At 47.8% G+C, this 21081-nt stretch overlaps 1 protein-coding gene across 5 annotated transcripts in view; it reads left to right on the top strand.

Moving 5' to 3' along the window:
• The window catches only part of DPP6 (dipeptidyl peptidase like 6), a 949209-nt gene that overhangs the window by 765992 nt on the left and 162136 nt on the right, over positions 1-21081 (top strand). For all 5 annotated transcript variants that reach the window (XM_073887499.1, XM_073887496.1, XM_025862147.2 and 2 more), the window contains exon 7: positions 15602-15683. In XM_073887499.1, coding sequence (XP_073743600.1) covers positions 15602-15683 — 82 coding nt within the window. The remainder of the gene's footprint in view (positions 1-15601; positions 15684-21081) is intronic.

Below are 21081 nucleotides of genomic sequence, written 5' to 3' on the forward strand. Positions count from 1 at the left end.
ATCTCATTATTATTTTGAGTTCCCGGATGCACTTATCATCTTCATGTGGACAAAACAATAATTGACTGTGGTTACATCAAATGGTCTCATACTGGTTTTCTACCAACATAATCCTGGCCACTAAATAGCATTAGAATGGAAGAGATACTGTTTGCCACAGAGCAGAGCACTCGCTCTTAGATAAAAAGTGGTTTTCCCGTCGGTCCACGGAGTAGAGTGACGAGTGTGTGTCTGTGTGTGTTTATGTGGGGGGGGGGATCCTTCTAAAATGAAAAATTCCTAGTTTAAATCTAGTGCTTTCAACCCCACCCCTGTCCCCAGTTAAAGCCAACCTGAACTAATTTCAAATCATACATTGGTCACGAGAAGCGAGAGCTGTGGAAAGGCCATTGCTGCCCATACCATAGTCTCTAAGAGTGAAATGATACGTGAAATATTTTCATAAAGAAAAAAAGCGGCAAAAAATGCTCTTTTTCAGGGGCACCTAGGTGGCTTAGTCGGTTAAGCATCCGACTCGCGGTTTCAGCTCAGGTCATGATCTCAGGTGCCGGGGGATCGAGGCCTGAGTCGGGCTCCACACTCAGCATGAAATCTACTTGGGATTCTCCCTCTCCCGCTACCCCTTGCCCTGCTCACACGTGCTCTTTCCCTCTAAAATAAATAAATCTTTTTAAAAGATGTTCTTTTCCATCCAATGTAAGGGATTCCTCACTAAATGAAATCAGATAGAGATGCTGGGACAGATGCTCCAGGGGGCCTTGTCGACAGGATCTGCTCAGGAAGTTCTTAGGCTCTAACCGATTCCTGCAGGTCTATGACAATGACCTGAAATTAAAGACAGGGATCTTAGATGAGGGAAATCCTGAGGATTCTTTTTTTTTTTATTTAAGATTTTATTTATTTATTTGAGAGAATGAATGAGAGAGAGAGCATGAGGTGGGGAGGGTCAGAGGGAGAAGCAGACTCCCCGCTGAGCAGGGAGCCCGATGCGGGGCTCGATCTTGGGACTGCAGGATCATGACCTGAGCCGAAGGCAGATGCTTTACCAACTGAGCCACCCAGGCGCCCAATGCTGAGGATTCTTGATGTGAAGATTTGTCCAGATTTTCAAGGTGTTTTTCTTTTTGTCTACGAACAGGTTGAATTATGTTTTCCAAAAGTCATTTCTGGACCTCAGAAATTTTATTCATTCATAACCAAAAAATGGCTATCACCTTATATAGAGGTTTCTATGTCAGACACTGTTGTGAGCGCTTTGCATTATCCCTCCTGGACAGCTGACAATATGCCGATGATGTAAAGACTGTCCTAGCCCCCTTTACATGTGAAAAACCCGGGTGTGGGCAAGGAAGGGTGTCCAGCTGGTCATCAGAGCTTAGCAGTGTGCTCATGGGGTTGACACGCTGCTGCCATCTGCAGGTGAGTGGCCGCCGTCCCCAGCACTCCCGGGAGGACGTGGCCTCCAAGATGGCCAAGGGAAAGATTTCCATACTAAAGAAGTAAGCTGAGAGTTGTAAGAAGAGAAAGCAAGTGTCTCAAAGGATCTGGAGTAACAGGACTAACGTCTAAAGGAATGAAAACAGTGTTCCAGGAGGTGGACTGACAAAAGTAACGAGGTTTGTAGTGTCGGTAGACTCGGATGCGTTCCAATTAACAGACATGAATATTGACTATAGGAAATGATCGGTAGCCGAGCACAGGTGAGCCATGTTTCTCTCTGTCCTTGTGGAGGCTTCGTGCGCTTTAATCCCGTGTGGTCTTTGTGGAAGAAATATTCCCCAGAGGAGGCCCACAGATAAATGATAAACAGCTTTGTGGGCAGAGATGTGACTCTGTTACCATTTTCAGTTCCTGCCAGTTTCCAACATCACTCTGTAATCACTCTTCAGGCTTCTTTTGTGGATTCAAAGGAGGTTTTGCACAATGTAGCAAAGGAAGCAGTAAATGTCTGAGTCTCTGGGAGTCTGATGATCTTGTGTGCACATGGAGACGAACATGCAGAACTCATACTTCCTACTTCCCGAGGGAGGGGGTTAGGAGATTAACAGTGACCACTTAATTATTTGTCCTTAATCAGGCAGTGCACGTATACTCACAGAATCCCTGGCACTATGTATGGATTACAGAAAAAGGGGAGATCTCTCCAATTCTCACATTTCCTATGTGGTTGGAGAGACCACACACGTGGGCAGACCAATTGTATCACAGGAGAAGCTTTAGGAATTCTGTGAAGAAAGATGTGTTCTATTTAAAGTAAGAGTAATAGCAAAGAGCCCAATCCACACAGGTACAGCCCTGTAGTCCGGGACTGTTCGGACTTTAAGAAGCAGTGCTTTTGGCCACCCAGTGCTGAAGATGCATCAATATTTAGTATCACCTGTCCTTAGCACTACAGAACACAGAGCAAATGAGCCTTGGCCTGCAAAAAGCTTTTGACCACATATAAATGCAAACAAAATAGGAACATGAGGTCACAGGTTGTAAAATGCTGATAGTGGGGCAGACGCAAATATAAAAGCAGAAGGTCTCCGAGGCAGAGGTTCCTGCCGCCTACAGCATCGGGCATGAGGGTAGGAGGCGCGGGTGCGCCCTGGGGGGCAGGTGGGAAGATCGAAGGGACAGGAAGGCCCCTCATGCGCTCTGCACCCCGCGGTTCCGGAAGCACAGCTGGCTGAGGGGCAACCAGCGGGGGCCCTTGTCCGCTCCACCGTGTATGAAAAGTGAGAAGCAATCTCAGTCGGAGGCACGGTCCTCTCTGTCCCCCTCCTTCTCTCTCCCAGCTTTGAGGACTCCCCTCCCCGGCCCCCCTCCTCCGCCCACACTCACCTCCAGGAATCACAGTTTTGATGATTATTACTCGGCATTCCCATCTCCCCTAGATTGTGGCTTCCCCTAGGAAGCCTCCCCTGACCTTCCCAGATGGGTCAGCTCCCCTGCCCCGCTCCAGCCCTGCCTGGGCCGACAGCACGCTGCAGGGCTGCACCTGAGCATCGCTGGTGATTTCCCTGGGCGCTGCACACCTTTGAGCCTGGCACAGGCTTGATAGTTAGTACGACTCAACAAGCGATTTTTGGAAGAAGGGGTGAGGAGCTCCCAGCAAGGACAACGGAGCTACTTCTACTACTTTGAGGTGCCCCCAGACCTCCCGCCGATACAAGAGAAAGTGAAAAAAAGTTAAGGCCTCCTTAACTCCTGAGGAACAGAGGAGAGGAGAGGCAACCCAACTTTGAGTTGCAACACAGAGGAAGGGGGACCAGGCTAACCAAACGTAAGGCAGCCGATTCCCAGGCCAAGCCCACCCTGGCTTCTCCTGAGGACCCCAGCAGCTCTCGGCACCCGCGGTGGGGGCAGTGCTCAGCTCAGACCACCACCCAGTGGTGTCTGTCCTTGTCGGCTGTGGGTTCCGTGTGGTTTCCGTTCTGATACATCAGATCTTTAGAACATCACCTCTGATGAGAGGTGGGGCCCTCTGGGTGCTTTGGGAGGCTGAGGAAGGGTATGGAAGAGAAACAAGGACTATTTGAAAATTATGAAGCCATCAGAACCCTAAGTTCTCTCTGATGAGTCCTCAGGAGATGGGAGGTTTCTTTCCTGGAGAGGGCAGAACACGGGGGGCAGTGTAAGGTCCCAGGTGGGGAGGGAGGGTCGTGTGCAGCGGGCAGCAAGACCTCACTGCCCCTTTCCTCCTCTGCGACGTGTGGCAGCCCCCCCTCGCCCACCAGGGTCCCCACCCCAGGGATCGCCCGCCAGAAGACCCCGACGTCAAGGACAGAACGGGCCAGGAAGCGCACCTCACACTCTTCAGAACAGCCCTCCGCTCCTCGGTCCCAAATCCCTAACTGCAGATGCCAGTGAAGAATTAGCGTCCGTCCGAAATTCTTCGTGCGAGGAGAAGAAAATGTGGGGACAGAGCCTCTTACCAACATGCTCACAGAGATGGTCTTGTACTCTCACGAGACAACCCAGAAGAGTGTTCTTTGCGTTTCAGGACAAAAAGCTCCTGGAAATTAAAAAATATGACAGAAATGAAAACTCGGCAGCAAGGCTTAAAAACAAAGGTGAGTCCATTTTCCAGAAAATGGAACGGAAAGGAGAGAAGGGCCGAGAGAGGGACAAGGTAGGGAAGATTTAGAGAAGCAGCCCAGACACGTAGCCACGCAGCTGGGGTGTGTCTACTGCATCACCGATGGGGCTCGCCCACACACGACGAGCCGGTCGGGGCAGGATGGATCAGGGTCGTGCAGCACGGTCCCAACGGGGAGGGTGTCGCCACATCGGGGAGGCTGCGGGCAGGCTGCTGGGCTCCTCTCAGTGAGCACTGAGTCCTCCCTCCAAATTGCTGGGCACAGTACTCGGGCTCAGCCTTCGCGACTCGCAGATGGGCAGCCCTGGGGAGAAGGCTGGAGTGAGCGAGTGGGAGACTAGGTTTGGCCCAGAAGCCTTCCTCCTGCTTCGTTCTGCGCCCACCCACGCGGCCCCAGCTGGCCTCACGGAACCCTCGGGAACACGACTTTGAATAACAAGACTGTTCCAGACCTGATTCTGCAAATAAGCCTCCGGATGGGATAAAATGAATATGGAAGTTCTAAGTTGTGCCTTCCGAGTGCAAAGGGACGACAGAGGGGGTCGAGGGGCAGAGCAGCGGAAGGGGGAGGCAGAACGACTCGGGGGGCGGCCCCCAGAATCGGGAATGGGGTCCCGCAGGGAAAAAGGACTTTCTCTGCAGGCTTCGAGTGCATGAGCTGGTAATGTTCTCTAGACCGAGATGCTGGGGAGGGAGTGGGGACAGGCAGAGGGGGCTGGAGATCAGTGCCCTCACTCACCCTCGCCCTGCTTTGCTCCTTGGCTGTAGAATCTAAGTCGGTTTCGCTCCAAAGATACTTTTCCTCTACACCATTCGGTGCTCTTGTGCTTCCCACTCCCTCCCGGAGCTGTTAGAGATGTAATGCTGTCTGGCTTCTCCAGGTTGTTCTCTGGTCAAGTTTGTCCTTGGGAAGTTTGTGCACTTTTTTGTTTTGTTTTGATTTTTTTTACTATCAACATATACAGTTACATCGGTTTAAAATAATTCCTCAAGGGGCCTCATTTGTGTCTTCAGATAACAAGCCCAGCTCTTGGTCAGAAGGAGCATTGGTCAGGGACCACAGTGCACAGCCCGGGATCCCTACCCCCACCCGCGTGTGGAACGTCCACATGGCCAGGCCCTCCGGCCGCATGGTGGGGCCATGGTTACCCAGCATTCCCAGTGCTCATCCGGAGAGCCGCGGGCAGCCCACACCATCAGAGTGCACTTCCCTGAGATGCGGATGCTGGGCAATTAGCTGGGCCAATTCTCCGTCTTTGGTTTATTTTTAAAACATCTGGAGAGCTTCTAAAAATGTGTATTTCTGGGATCCACCCAGAACTAAGTCTATTAAGTATGACTTGGTCAGATTTGGGCGGTACCGAAAACACAACATAACAAGGGCGTTTATAAGGAGAACTTGCTCTCTGACTCACGTCCAGGGGACCCAGGCTGGAGCCCAGAGAGTTAGGGACCCGGGCCGGCCGCCTTGCTTTCCAGCCTGGTAGCCTCCACTTTGTGCTCCTTGGTGATTGCTCCGGGTCTAGCCATCACACCGAATTTTCAGCTAGCTGGAAAGAACAGAGAGAAGAAGGGTGTGCCCCCCTTCTTTCTAGGATGCTTCCTAGAAGCTGCACATACCATTTGCACACAAGCATCTTTAGTGCAAGGCCTCCCTCAGCTGCAGGGAGGCTGTGACATGCTGGCCAGGCTAGGACCAGCTCTTGGGTACGCAGGAGAGATGTTGTTGAGGACAAAAGAGGGGACGGGGCAGCAAGAAATCCCTCTCTGTGCACTGTGCACCAGGGCCTGAGGCCAGGAATCTGCCTGCTTAAGTGACTCTCTGAGCAGTCTGTGGCCTGGCTAGAGAGGCGCTGACCAGTCCCTTGGCGCACGCATGATGCGTTCCTGCACACCAGGCTTGTAGCCTGCCAAGCCAAGTGCTGCTAGCACCTTACATAAATCATCTCATTTGTCCTCAGAACCACCCAAGAGGTAGGGCTTACCGTCCCCACTACGGATGAATCCAGTCACTTCTCCCAAATCCTGGACCACTCAGCTAGCAATGACTGAAGGGCAGTTAGAAAGGTCAGACCCGGTAACAAGAGGTGTCTCGGGAGAGTGGGACAGAGATAAGAGCGAGGGATTGGCTGGCTGGCGGGAACTTGCTGGGGACGCAGGGAGGCTGGCTTCGCTCTTCGCATAAAGTGAAACGTCTGCGCCTTTCAGGTGACACCATGATTCCTTTGTCCCCCACAGCCTTAAACCACACTCCACACTGTACTTTCTTCTTCTTTTCTGTGTACCGTACTCATGCTGGATGTTCCAGGTACTGTGATGGAATACCACATTACCCCCAAACTGAGTGGTTTAACCCTGACAGTATTTATTTTGCTCATAAATCGGCCGTTTGCTTGGGGCTTGCCGGGAACAGCCCATCCTGGCTTCACTGGGTGTCCGCCAGGTGAACTGCAGCGTAGAGGCTCAGGGCAAGAGTCATCGGGAGGCTGGCAGGTGATGGTGGCTGTCAGCCGAGACCCCAGCTGGGTCTTCTGGCTGAAAACCCTCTATGTGGTCCCTCCATGTGGCCTGGGCTACCTTGCAGCATGGTGACATAGGTGCATTTCCCAAAGAAGGGAAACCGGGAGTGCCTTATTTCCTGTGTGACTCATCCCCAGGAGTCTCGCAGAGGAATTGGGCTGCCTTCTACTCACTGGTGCAGTCAGATGGCCTCGGTCCGTTTGGAGAAAATAAACTCCCTCTTTGGGTGGGGACCACCAAAGTTCTGAAAAAGCATTTGGGACCAGGAATATTGCTATGGTCATGTTTGGAAAACCCCATTTGCACCACAGGCCAAAAGATTTTGCTCAGTTTTCTCTCCACAGTTTATACTTTGAATATAATAGGTATACTAAATATGCATTTTTTAACGACACCATACACACTTGGTCCTGAAATTCAGATGTGGGCCTTCTTAAAGATCATATACACAGAGGATTGTCTAAGTTCTCACTGTGCAAAAGGCAGTCTTCGTCATCTCAGCTGTCTGCAACCTTCAATTTAAGGAACACTCCGAGTTCCTTCTTAATATGTGAGACACACAGATCTCCATCCGTATTATACACTCTCTGTGTAAGTGGTGCAGCTTTTTACTGCCCAAACCTTGAATGGCAAACCTCCGAACTGTCCACTGTAAATATCCCAGCTGGGCTCCTCCCCCTCCTCTTGGAAGAGATAATTGAATAGAAAAATATATATTGCCTATGAATACCTTTAAGAAATAGTAGAAACAAATGTTTTAAGTATAGGAAGAGGAAACCAAATATGCGGCTTTTCCCCATGTCCCCCTTGATGGCTGCTAGTGGCAGCCAGAGTTTGGGGACCTGCAAAGTCACGAGTTTATAGTGAAACATTCTAATCTTCTCGTTCCATTTTTTTTATGCTATTGAAATTTGGCAGTCTGTCAGTGCCCCTATTGCCTGATTGATTGCTAAGTGTCAGGAACTCGAAGAAATATTGTTCATATTGTTTATGAATGCCGTCTAGGGCGGCATGGGGGTCCCCCCCTAGCCCTGCTCAGGCTTGCCCCTGCTCCTGTGTCCTGTGGGATCATTCGCCCTTGTGCAGGTAGGCAGGGCAGGAACTCCCAAGTCAGGGAGCACATCCTGAGGCAGCATCAAGCGCGTGAAGGCTTGGCACTAAATCACTAGGAGGTGATGTGGCAGAACAAAAATAACCTTGAACCTGGAGTCTACAGATGAGGCTTAATGCCCTGAAGGCAGCCTGCAGCTGCAGCCAGCGGTCCCCCTCCCCCACCTCCTTCTCTTTCCCTGTTTCCCCTTCTTCCCCTCCTTCTTTCCCCTTCCCTGGCTTTACGGAGATGTAATTCACAAACCATGCAGTTCATCCATTTAAACTGTACAGGGCCGTGGTTTTCAGTGTATTCCCAGAATGGTGCAACCATCACCTAATTCAATTTTCCAACATTCCGTCACCCCCCAGATAGGCTTTGTCATTCAGCTAATGCTGCCCTCTCCTCTCTCATTTCCTTTGTTAACAGAGGTTACTGAGCACCTGTCTAGACACTGAGGACAGAGTAACAAATAAGTGAGAAGCCCCCCTCTTACCTAAAAAAGCTTTTCATGTGACTTTGTTTAGTACTCGAACTTATGATCGTAGGGGTTAAAGTGGCCCTGTGAATTGGATGGGGGAGACATCACAAGCATTTCAGACTGAGCCGCCCCATCATCTGTCAGTGACTGGAGCAGCTCTGCAGCAAAACTTCTATATCAGCTCTCTCCTGAGGAAGGAACTCCTGATACACCATAGATACAGAGACACTTAAAATTAATGGTAGGATGTGTCCTCGAATGTTGGCCACTCCAGAAGGACTAATGCCTATGAGGATCCCTGCCCTCAAGAATTTAACCGTGTAATTTAAGATATGTGTAAAAACTGATACCATGAATCTTTAAATTCTGCATGAGTGTAGAGGTATCACTGACCATAACCAATCATCAGTAGGTGATTAAACGAGGTCCCATTTATGTATCCGTTTATCCATCCATTTATTCATTATTCAATAATATTTAAGAGCATCTAATATTAAGATACACTGGGACTATATCTTATATTTTTACATGACCCACCATGCCAAGCACATAGGAAGAGTCACAAAACACATATTATTTGATAATGAAATGTTGGTTTTAGGTGTCTTTAGCCACAAAAGGTTAGGATCCAGAAAAGCAATTTTTAGCTTTACTATTCCAAGTGCTGTTTTTATTGGGGAGTTTTTCAGTCCCCGTAACTAGCTTAGAAAGATAAATGAATAAACTTTGCTGTACTAATTTACTCTTCAGAATTCAACATGATTGATGCCCTGTTTTGTTTATTGCTCGAATAAGCAAAATCAGAATGGATTGCATGATCATTTTGAGATATGGTGAGTCCAGCTGATTTTATTCTTCCTTAATCATTTTTTCTACCAATCCATCTCCGGGAGATGATTTATCACAGAGCCTGCCATGGGTTCTTTAAATGAATAAAGTTTTAAAAAGACAGAAAAATTGGGGTGGGAGGGCACTAACCAGCCACAAAATAAATGGAAACATAACTTTATGCATTCCCACACATGCGTACACACACACACACACACACACACACACACACCCCCTCGGTGGTCCTCGGTGCGGCAAGGAGGGATCCAGGACTCCTTTGATGGGAGTGGGGGCTCCAAAAGGAAGCATGTGGGCACAACGAGCATTTTGTGGATAAAACCTCGTCGGAGGCTACTTTTGCTTTGCCCTCAGAGGGTCTTTCTACTTTGTTCCTTAAGTCAGTTGGAGATTTTCTTTCTCCCCTGACCAAAGCAGGAGATTCATCTTGAGACAGGAACGGATCAGCTCTGTGCCCTTGAACAAATCAGTTACCCACTTTGGGCCTCAGTTTACCTGAGAAAGGAAGAGCGTGTTGATTTCCCGGGGCTGCAGTAACCAGTTCTCACAAGCCAGTGACGTAACGAAATAGAAGTTCACTCCCTCACACTTCTGGAGCCAGAAATCCAACTTAAAGTGTCGATAGGGCCACGCTTCCTTGAAACCTGCAGAGAAGGATTCTTCCGCTCTTCCTCTGGCTTCTAGTGGATGTGGTCACTCCAGGCTCTACGTCCGTTGCGACCTGGGCTTCTCCCAGTCTGTCTGTTCTGTGTTTTCTCCCCTTCTTATAAGAGATTAGGATGGGGTTGGGGTCCACGCAAATTGAGAATGGCCTAATTTTAACGCGGTTACATCTGCAAAGAGCCTATTTGCAAGTCAAGTCCTATTTCCAGGTACTGGAGTTAGGAAAGCAGGACAGATTGGAATCATGGTTGAGAAGAAGATAACTGAGCAGTCATGGTGGGACGGGTTAGTACCCCGCAGACTTGAACTACACCTGGCTCCGTGCTTTCTCTGCTAGTTCCCAGGGGCCTAGGTGTTTATATGAGGGGGTGGGTTGAGCATAAACCCAAGCTGGCCATTTGCTAGGCTGAGGCAGAGAAAGAATTGTGCAAGGCAAGCCATTCAGTGGGAGGTTTGAGCAGAGCCTGGATGACCACCAACTGAGTCACTGCAGACGGAATCCCCACGTGGGAGGGGAAGTTGAAGAGACCACCCTGAAATCCACGTTAACTTGAAAGCAAATGAATCTTATACCATTATATTCCAATGCAAAATATAGCCTTATTTCATAGAAACAAGTGAGAATAGGGTTGAGGGTTGAGGTCCCTAAACCCACCCCTGCATAATACAGGAATCAAGGTGTTTGTTTTATTGCTGAGTTCTATAGTAAATTTGTCCTCAGATCTGATACATTATTGGACCTTTGGTCAAAGTTACGTATATATATATATAGTGGTATGCACAATCAACTGAATTATTTACCAGTTTACCAATGAATAAATTGGCGTTTATTGAATATTTACTTGGTAAGCTCTGTACTGCCTGTTTGCATATACAGTGGATCATAAAGTCCAACCCTGTAAAGTGGGCATTTTTATTCTCATTTTATACACGAGAAAACCAACTTAGATTAAGTTTCTCTATTGCCCCACACACCCCCCGCCAATTAGTGGCAGAATTCAGAATTACTTTTATAGCCTCTTAGAGCTCTTTCCACACCACAGCCGAGCTCCCTGCCCTGTGTGAAGTGCATGCACTATGGTGTTTTCCTAAACACAGACCGAGGCAACTCGGCAACTCAGTTCGGTCGTCATGGAGGAGTTGAGCTTTCAGAGATTCACTAGCTAGGAAAATAAAAAACAACTCCTTCTTTAGAGCATGTTAGAGTTTATAAAGTAACATTCATTGTTTCTCTTGATTTCACGACCATCCTGTGGAGGAGAGGGTAACTATTACCCCCTTCCTCGTTGAGGCTAGTCTGAGAATTGCACCCAGCACCCGATCTGTGTGACATGGGGCTGGAGCACAGGCTTTTCCTGTTAACGATTGCTGTCTTCTCGATGTAGAAATGTGTCTCATGTGCTGACGATGAGAGAAAGGGAGCGTATGTGAGCCCTCCAGAAGGAGTGAAGGTAACAAAGGCCGGATGCACATGTGGTCATGGTGTTGTTGGCGGGTGCTCATGAAATCCTCTGGGGCACTTTGTCTACTTGGAGATACCATCTCCAGTTAGCATTTATGAGGATTTACACTTGTTAGATTAGAGAGAGACTAATCTCCTGCCGTTCCCCATTATCCAAGACTCCTCCTAGAAATCATTACCTAATAAAGTGCATTTCAATATTCAGTAAGACTATGGGATTTGAAAATTTCTTATTCTGTGCTCCATGCTTGGAAAATTCTAGGTAAACCCAGACCTAATGAATTCATTAGGTTTGTCTTTAAACTTGCAAAAGGTCTTTTACTTAGAGCCACCCCCATAACCCATCCATCCTTACTCATCTGTTTATTCAGATGCGTGTATGAGCACCTATGCCATGCTAAGTATCAAAGACTTGTTTCCAATTCAATATCAAGATTACAGTATGTTGGGAGGGAAATTCTCTCACTTTCATTTCTTTCTATAATATTTTTCATAACCAATGAGATTTTTTTTAGCTTTCTATTTTAAAGTAATTTTAGGCAAAGAAAGATGGCAAAAACAGTACAAATGATTCCCCTCTACCCCTATCCCTACTTCTCCTATACTCCTGAAATATTGTTAGTGTGTTTTATCACCACAATGTCATTATCAGGAACAGGAAATTAACATTGGCACCTTGCTATTAATTCAACTTATTTGAATTTTACCTATTTTTCTACCAATGTCTCCTTCCTGTCCTGGGATCCCACATTCCTTTAGACATTAGTTCTCCTTAATGCCCTCCAGTTGGCAACATTTCGTCAGTCTTTCCTTGTTGGTCATGACCTTGACACTTTGAAAGATTATTGGTCAGCTGTTCTGTAAAGTGTGCGTCAGTTTGGGTTTGTCTGGTGTTTTCTCTTTTTTTTTAAGATTTTATTTATTTATTTGACAGAGAGAGAGACAGCAAGAGAGGGAACACAAGCAGGGGGAGCGGGAGAGGGAGAAGCAGGCTTCCCAGGGACCAGGGAGCCCGATGCAGGGCTCGATCCCAGGACCCTGGCTTCATGACCTGAGCCGAAGGCAGACGCTTTAACCTACTGAGCCACCCAGGTGCCCCAGTCTGGTGTTTTCTCATGATTGAAGTGAGGTTTATGCCCATTTTGAGTGAAAAATACCACATGTATAATGCTTTTTTCTTCCTTCATTCTACACTTATTAATTGGGATTCTCTCATGAGGAAGAGCTGCTTTATGTATTTGATTACTTATGTATATTAGTATGGACTTACGAATATTGATTTTATCCTATGGGTTAATCTGATACTCTTATTGATTATTTAGTTGCTCAGATTTATCTAGCTTTGGCCATGAGAAACTCCTTCAGGTTGGCTTCTGTGTTCCTTGAACCAGCCTCTGTCTCTTTTGAGTATTTCCTCACTTTCTGGACCCTTAAGATGTTCCAGACTCATTCTGTATTTTCTCTGTTCCAGTCCGGATACGATTACATCCCCTAGGAGCCCTATTTACTTTCCTTGGTTGATGGTGTTTAGACACCAAGATATGGGCAGTGGGTGTGCTCATTGTTACTGGGGGTCATTGGTTCTAGGCCTCTCTGTGAACAGAGCAAGGACATCTATGTATGCCCACTAACCCCGGGAGACACATATATCTACATTTTGGATGTATGTGTGTATATATTCGAAATCATGAGTTTGTACTGATACCTCTGATTCCAGGCCAACTTCACACAGTTCATTTTAGCCCTCCCCTTTTCCTTATAATTTGTTTTTCCAGCAGTAAGAAAACTGGCTCTCTTTATCTCCACTATATTTATATATTTGCAGAATAGTTTAATTCTAGCACACACATAAAGTCGTTTCAGAATTACTAACCCATTGTCCTCTGATCTTTTTGTTTTTATGATATCCAGTCACGATACTGTTTCCCAAAGTTACTTATGTTGGTTCTTTCCTTCCCCACCCCTTCCGTGTAGTTTTGTGCTTCATTTCCAACAGGGTTTTGCTCTGTTCTGGTGTTGCTCTTCCTTTTTGGGTTCCCCCACATCCTGATTGTTTTTAATTCTTAGTTTTATTTGTAGAGTATGCAAAAAGTATGTGAAACCCTGCTGTGGTCTAAGACTGGGCATTATACCAATAAATATACCCAGAGAAGTGCTTCTCCTTTCTTATCCAGCCTCCTCATGACCAAGCCCTGCTTCTTCCCACCCACCCCCTACACATGACTAACCTCTGGTTTCTGGTTTATGTTTCTTGTATTTCTTTTATTTCACAAATGAGGATACGTGTATATTTTCTTCTATCCCTTTCTTATATGATGGGTCACATACTCTAGATGGTCTGTTGAGTTTTGCATACTCCATCATGAAAAGCACTCCATATCAGTCTATGGAGGTCTTCATTCTTTCTGACAGCTGTACCATATTCCATTTGTATGGATGTACCATGGTTTCCTCAAACACATATTGTTTCCAGTGTTTTGTCATTACAAAGCTGCAATGAATGTAACCTTCTGCGTATTTTTGTAGTGTGGGAGGTATATCTTCCCAGAAGTGTTCTAGTTCAAGGGTTAAGTATGTATTTTATTGGGTATGACCAAGTTTCCCTCTGAAAGGTTTGCACGAGTTTTCATGCCCACCAGCAAAGTATGAGGATGGCGTTTTCCTCACAGCCTCACCAATACAGTGTGCCATACTTTTGTTTCTTTTGGGGAGGGGAGCAATGTCATAGGTGAAAAATGCTATCTCGATGTAGTTTCAGTTTCGATTTCCATAATTTTGCATTGTTTGGTCCTTTTTAATACATCTGAGGACCTTTTATATCCTTTTTGTGAATTGTCTGTTCATGTCTTTTTCTCATGTTTCTAATTTTTTTTTTCGGTTTTTTTGTAACCTCAATTTTTTAGGGTATTTTTTATATATTATGGATATTAGCTATTTTTCCATGGTATATGTTACAAATATTTTCTCCCAGTTTGTCAGTTGTCTTTTGTTTGTGATGTGTTTGTTATGCAAAAAGTTTAAAAATTTTACATAGTCAAATGTGTCACTCTTTAATCACTTCTGGATTTTGAGTCCTTAGAAAGCCGTTCCCTACCCACAGTTAAAGAGGAAATGGCCCATGTTATGAAAATACTTTGAAACATTAAAAACATACAAATGGTAGGGTTTGTTAAAATTCATTCAAAACCGGGAAAGTTAAGACCCCTCCCTTACTCTTTTAACTGCCTGGTCATCAACCTTCCCAGCTGAATCCTATTATCATTGCCATCCCTTACTTAACACCTAATCACCCCATCTTCAGGCTTCCCTGATCTCTTTACACCCAGGGACCCCCTGTAAAACTACTCTGGGGTATCGCAGACTATCTCGCCTTCCCCAACACTTTTTACTCCTAAGTGTGTTCTGTTTTGTTCTGGTGGTATCAGTAAGCAGTTGCTTTAGAATTTTCTGCTGATTCAAGCCCAGAATCAGTACCTACACTTTACCTCCCTTCCTTCTTGCCTCGTCTCTTTTGTTCAAGCAACTCCTAAACTTCAGCATCTTCCTCTTCCGAAGACCACTCAGCCACAGCCTCTCAGTAGATGCATGAGTGCTATGTAGATGTGCTCAGTAGATGAACGCATAGCTGTGTCTTCTGCATGTCACAGCCAAGTAAGAGGGTATGCACCTGACAGAGTCTGGCCTGTCCAGCAGAACACAGATAATATGTCACCTGGAAGAAATAGGAAAATTAATCTTTTCCACATGCTGTAGAAAACAGTGTTAACTACAAAATATACTGAAGTATTTTATACTTATAAAAGTGTTAGGTTTTTTCATTCTTTCATTATGACTTCTTCATTATGACGTTTATTTAAGTATGTAAGTAGGATTTTGTTAGCGTAGTATTTTGCATATCAGTGAATTAAGAATGAAAAATCTAAGTGATGTTTGAAAGGAAAAAAAATCTTTCTGTCAATCTTCCCCTCCCTGCATCCTCCTTCCCTCCTTCCCAGCACAAACCAAAGTGTGGAATCTGCCCTCAGGCTGCTGGTTTGGGAAGGTCAGAATGCCCTGGCATTATGCTTAGAAAAAAAGTGATCCGCCAGGAAAGCCCAAGATGAAAATAGAAATCGTGGGGACTTGTTACTGCATAGCCATGCATTTCCATTTTTGATGTTGATGGGTCAACATTAAAATGTTAATTGATCTACAGACCTCTCTGCATGTTGTCTCTTGATAAATATTTACTATCTGGGTTAAGCAGTGATGGGACTGGTTCAGCTTCATATAAATTATGTACATCTGAGGAAATCTAACAGAGGCTGAGACATTCTTTAATAACAGGAGCTCTTGAAATTCATACAGTGGAAGAAGGGAAAAAGTTAGAGCTGGAGGATAAACATACAGCATTCTTGTTTCCCACAATGTTAATTGATTGATTGATTATTTATCTATTTATTTGTTTTCTTTCAGGGATCCTCAAAGTCTGGACCCACCGGAAGTGAGCAACGCAAAACTTCAGTATGCGGGCTGGGGTCCTAAAGGCCAGCAGCTGGTAAGCCAATCAAGCTCAGTGACCAGGTTTGAATTTGATGAAGTTTACACATTAGAGGCTGAATCTGTCTCATGACACTCGATGTCTGGGTTTGTGTGAGATACATTTTGGAAAAGGACACCAGAATATTTGCATGTGTAAAATGGTCATTTTTTGTTGTTGTTGTTGTTGTTAGAGAATTATCTTGAAATTGGAACAGGCTGTACTGTGGTCCCCAGATCCAATACCCTGATATCCTGATAGCCCCAACTGTAGCTGTGTGTAGATCACAGGCTTACTGTGAAGTCAAGGGGTAAGCCTTGTCAAAAGGACTGTCAATAGGAATTAGCAGAATCGTGTAGTCATTGAAAGTTTCTTTTGCTTTGCTCTTGGAAGTCTGGCCCTGTTCTTCCGAGGGTTTTACGAGAAGGTGGATTTGCTGGCCTTTGTGGGGCCGGGCTCCCTGCGTGTAAGGTCAGCATACAGCCAGAGCAGCCTCACGGCTCCACATCAGACACCTACACGGACTCCCACTCCGGTTGGCAAAACCGACATGTTTCCAGAAACTGAACGGCCAGGCCGGTCTAGCACGAAGGGCTCTGAGCAAACAGCAGGCAAGAGGCGAGGGCTCTAGTCCTGGGTGTTATCGGAACCCTCAGCTGTCGGGCTGCAGTCAGCCCGCCGGATGTTGAGTGAAAGGCGGGGTAAGACGATCTCTCAGGTGTGTTCCGGCTCGAGCATTACCCGAATCTTCTTCCCGGGGGTTGCAGCGCCCCATGCAGGAAGCCCCTGCAGTATGAGGTCAAGTGACGCGGCCAGGGTCCCGCTCACCACGTCCTCCTGCGTCTTGATGCTGATTCCGTAAAGCTGCATTTGAAAAACTCTTTTCCTAAAATAACACAGAAAATGATTGTTTTCAAAAGCTTGGGGTGAGATAATATTGGACAGTCTGTCTTCTGTCTTAGGAATTAAAATAGTCTCGTTTTTCCCAGTGGTGCGATTATATTCCCTTGGTTGCATGTTGGTTCCATTGCCCTGAAATGGTTTAAAGAAACAGGAGGATGTGGGCCACAGCGCTGGCCTGGCTATTACCACGGGGACCCGGCGCCAGGCACACCGTCATCAGGATCCGGAAAGCGCATCTAGCCAAGGGGAGTCAGCAAGTGAGGGGAGGCCGGAGGCCATGGCAGGGGGATACCGACCCACCAGTCAGTGCAAGGAGATGAAGCTCGCTTTTCCTCAGAGGCGCTAACCCTCCCACAAGGAGGACCTGCAGCTCCCAGGAGGGAGCCCTGTTCAAGACCGAGTCTCCAACAGCCCACTTTAAAGCCCTCTGAAATCCTGACTGAAGGTGTTTCTGGGAAGCAGGTCATTCCCCTATCCGTCCCATCCTTACGTACAAGTGACCTGTCACCTCCACAGAGTCTCTCCCTGCTCCCCATGGTCTTTGGGCGGCCTGCTGCCCACAGCCTCGCCCGCTGGCCTCACCCCCCGCCCCGACTCGTGGAAGAGCTCGGGCTGGGCAGCCTCCTCACAGACGTCAGGAAAAGGACATCGTGACTCACACGCTGGCCGGCGCCTCTTTCCGCAGACCTGCCGCCTCTCTCCTTGTCACCCAGGGATAATCACGAAGCTTATGGACCCACGCCTCACCCTCGGCACGCAGGAGAGGCCAGACCCTGGAACAGAGGCCGTTCAACCTGATCCTACAGTTTGCAGAAAACCTAACCCACAGTTTACCTAAGGAGGAAGCGTGTGTGTGTGTGTGTGCGTGTGTGTGTGTGTGTGTGTGTGTATGCGTGTGCGTGCATGACGTTAGAATTACATCTGCAATTTGGAGGCAGACGGGGCGCCACACTGCTCACTCTCCAGACCCCTTACTTGCTAGGCCAGCCCATTCCCTGCCCGAAGCCACTGCTGCCTCTGGGACAATTGACTTTATACTCAGGTCATGCTTTCTAGGGGCGAGGGTGGGCCTGAGTGATTACAGAGTCCTCACACTTAACCTCTTAAAGAGGAACTGGCAGCAAAGCTAAACACGCATCAGCTTCTCTGAGAAAGCTTCCCTGACCCCTCCCCGCGCCTCTGGGCTCCACCTCCGGCCTCCTCCGTCCCCATGCGAGCTTCCGGTCACTACGATGTCTTGCTGCCACCGATGTGTCTCACCCCCGTTCAGCCACCTTCATCTGGGCATCCAGCACTGTCATCTTGTATTCTGGGTGCCTAGCACAGCACCTGGCGCTCAGTAAATATTTGTTGAGGTCAAAAATGAATGCGTGAACGGATTGATTAATCACTTAATACATTCTTGTGATCCTCAGTCACTTAAACACAAAGCAAGTGGGTGGAGGCAAGTAGCCAGGACCTGTGTAGGTGTTCAGGATATTACTTCCGGTGAGGGAAGTTCGACTTCCTTTCTGCTCCAAGGAAATGAATGTTCAGTGAAGTAGTAATTGCTGATATTTGGCCATAGCACCAAAAGGACTAATGGGCTCGTGAAAGTTTTGAGTTCTTAAACTTTTTTGAACTTTGGGGTTTTTATGATACAGTTCTTGTACTGAATGTAGTAGGCAATGTAACTCACCCTTGAGAGCATCCTATCCATCGGAGCAGGGCTCGGCACTCTTTTCCTGTAGGGGGCCCGTAGCAGATGTTTTAGGCTTTGCAAGCCCATAGGATCTTGGTCTCAACTAGTCCGCTTTGCTATTGTAGAGAGAAAGCATTTGCAGGCAATATAGAAAGAGATGGACATTGTTTCGTTCTGATAAAACTTTAGGAAAACAGGCATTTTGGCCCGACGGCTGTGGTTGCTGACCCGTGGTTTAGGGGTTCGTGTGCGCTCTCAGCTGCCCTCCCCTGAGGAAAGCCTGAGCCCAGGACTGGCACCCTGGTGACAGCTACTCTGGATGCTCACTCCCTCGGCAAAGGAAATCTGCAACCCGTGAGCAGGCCTTGCAAACACTAACAAATCCCTCATTGCCATTTTATTTTAAAAAGTAAATATTGCTCCCCAAAGGAAATCTACTCTAATTATAATGAGTCAGACTGAAATGAGTAATCCTCCTTTGGGTACGGAGAGCACAGCTGCAGTTCAGGTTCACCAGCGAGCTTTCTGAGCATCATCCCCTCCTAGTGGGGAGGGGCTTCAGCAACGCACTAGGCTCGGGGACCCCATTAGCCCCAGGGAGGTGGCACCCAGCACCAGGGGTGGGCTGACGGAATTTTCCCCCGTGCCTCCCCGTGGCCTCCCAATTACTGGCTGTTGGCTTTTAGGGTGACTTTTGTTGGAGCTTCAATGACATCATAGGTAATAAATCCCGCCTGGCTGGCCCCTTGTCAGAGGGAAGGAGAAGGCGGACGTGGGGAGGCCTCCATTCTGCCAGAATCGTGTCCGGGATGGCGTTGGTCTGGGAGCTCAGTTTTTCATGACAGATAACCGTGTTGCTTCCAGAATTGGATCTGAAAACAGGGAAAACGGATTTGGCTAAATTAAACGGGATTAAATGAGAAAACATATGTAAAGTGTTGAGGAAGTGTCTTCCCCTCGCTTCCCCCCACCGTCTTTATGTGGTCAGTGTCCATGGCCAATTTGCATTGAAAACCAAGTGATTTCAAAATTTTTCCCCAGACGGTGTCTCTCTTCATCTATCCTTTGCGGAGGAATCTCTGCCTGCATTGAGAGCACTCGGAGTTTCTTTTTTGTGTCTTTCCGTGAAGCCCCGCCCCCACGTGTGTTTGTCTATTTATGTGAAGTCTTATCCTGGCTAACCTCGAATACGATTGAGTTGTCTGTCTGGAGGTATCCTTCCTTGTCTTACACATCATCCCTGCAAGGACATCTAATAACCGCAGATGCCGAGGGCAGCCGGGGGCCTTCTGTGCATCTCTGGCACACCCCGGAGGTCAGGCCTGCTCGGCGTGTCTCAGCACACTAGCGTGCAAGCCGAGGGAACTTAGCAGCACTGTGGCCTGACACCGTTTTTCCTTTGGAGACTTCTGCAGATATGACTGCATGGCATTAGCCGACGTGAAGGATTCGAGGCAGGCATCTTTGCCTGCATACTCAGATGATCAGAAACGGGGAAAATGGGTTTCTCTTTGACTGGCCTGCTACCACAATGGTGATAAATGAACAGCTTTGAAAGGGATATTTAGTAAGCCTATTGGGAGTTCTTCAGGGTAGGGATGGCTTCAGCATGTGACAAATGAAGAGCAGGTAGAGTTGTCTTTGGCTGGGGACCCTGCCAGGACAGGACTGGAGCCGTCCTTGGCGCACATCACAGGGGACAGGGTGGGGGTGACAATCCAGCTGAAGAAAACCGAGGAATGCTCACAGGCTCTGCTCTCCCGCGCAGGAGAGGAAGCTGACTTTCTCATGGTCTCCGGGGGCACCCAAGGCAGTGGTGTGGACGACCATGAGAGACTGCTCTGTGTCTCCCTGGAGACAAGAGAATAAAATTGACTATGCTTACCCAAATGGGGAGATTTCAGCTGCATGGTATGAAAAATCGCCTTGCTTACATGGCTTGTTAGACCCTTGGATACTTCTCCAGGGAGAGTCATGAACAGAATAACTTACCAAGGAGAGTCGAGGAATCCACTTAAGTGGCTTCTTCATAAGTGGCTCACATAGCAGCTCTCCTGATGAGGTCTCAGGGCTGGGCAGCCTGGACTCTCGAACATTCACCTGGCCCCAAGCATTCTCAGGGTGACAGATGTGACCAACAGTTGCTGTGGCCGGTCAGCCAGCTACCTGCGAAGGACCTGAAAGGCCAGTCCTTTGTGTATGCACAATTTCTATAGTCATTATTCACTCATTTGTTTACTGTTTCAGTAATTGCCTACTGAACCCTTCCCGTGCTCTAGACCCACCGCTAGATCCTGGAGATGAGAAGAAAGGCGTGGTTCTTCCCACCTGGGGGACAAGCTGTCCGTCCCCGTATTTACTAGCTGGCAGCACCGACAGCTGCTTCATCCCACCCCGCCCTCCCCGCTGCGTCTCCGTCCCCTCTGCGCACGCTCCGGGTCCTGCCCACAGTAGGGCTGCAGGAGATGGGTCACTGCCCCGTGTGGGTGCTGGCCTTGTCTCAGCCAAGACTCGTGGGCCCTCCAGTCTGGAGGCGGTGATACCACCTGCAGCAAGGCCCAAGGAGACTTCAACTGCTCACTCATTCCCCTCTCACTTGATGTTCTTCCCATCAGAGCTGTTCAGCTCCCTGCAAAAGTCTCAGCCAAGACCGTGAAGGCCTCCTTGAGGGGACTAACGGGGTCCCCGTTTTCACTGTGGATGCTCTCCAGCCCCACCTGCCATCAGACTTCCCGCCCCCCCCCCACAGTGCCAGCAGCCCTCGCGCACTCAGACCCGTGTTCTCTGAGCTACCTGCCCTGGGCACCTTTACAGGAGCCCTGGGCCATCCTC

The sequence above is a fragment of the Callorhinus ursinus genome, unplaced genomic scaffold, assembly GCF_003265705.2.
Source record: "Callorhinus ursinus isolate GAN/ISIS: 27379988/994484 unplaced genomic scaffold, GSC_fseal_2.0 scaffold80, whole genome shotgun sequence".
NCBI lineage: Eukaryota > Metazoa > Chordata > Mammalia > Carnivora > Otariidae > Callorhinus > Callorhinus ursinus.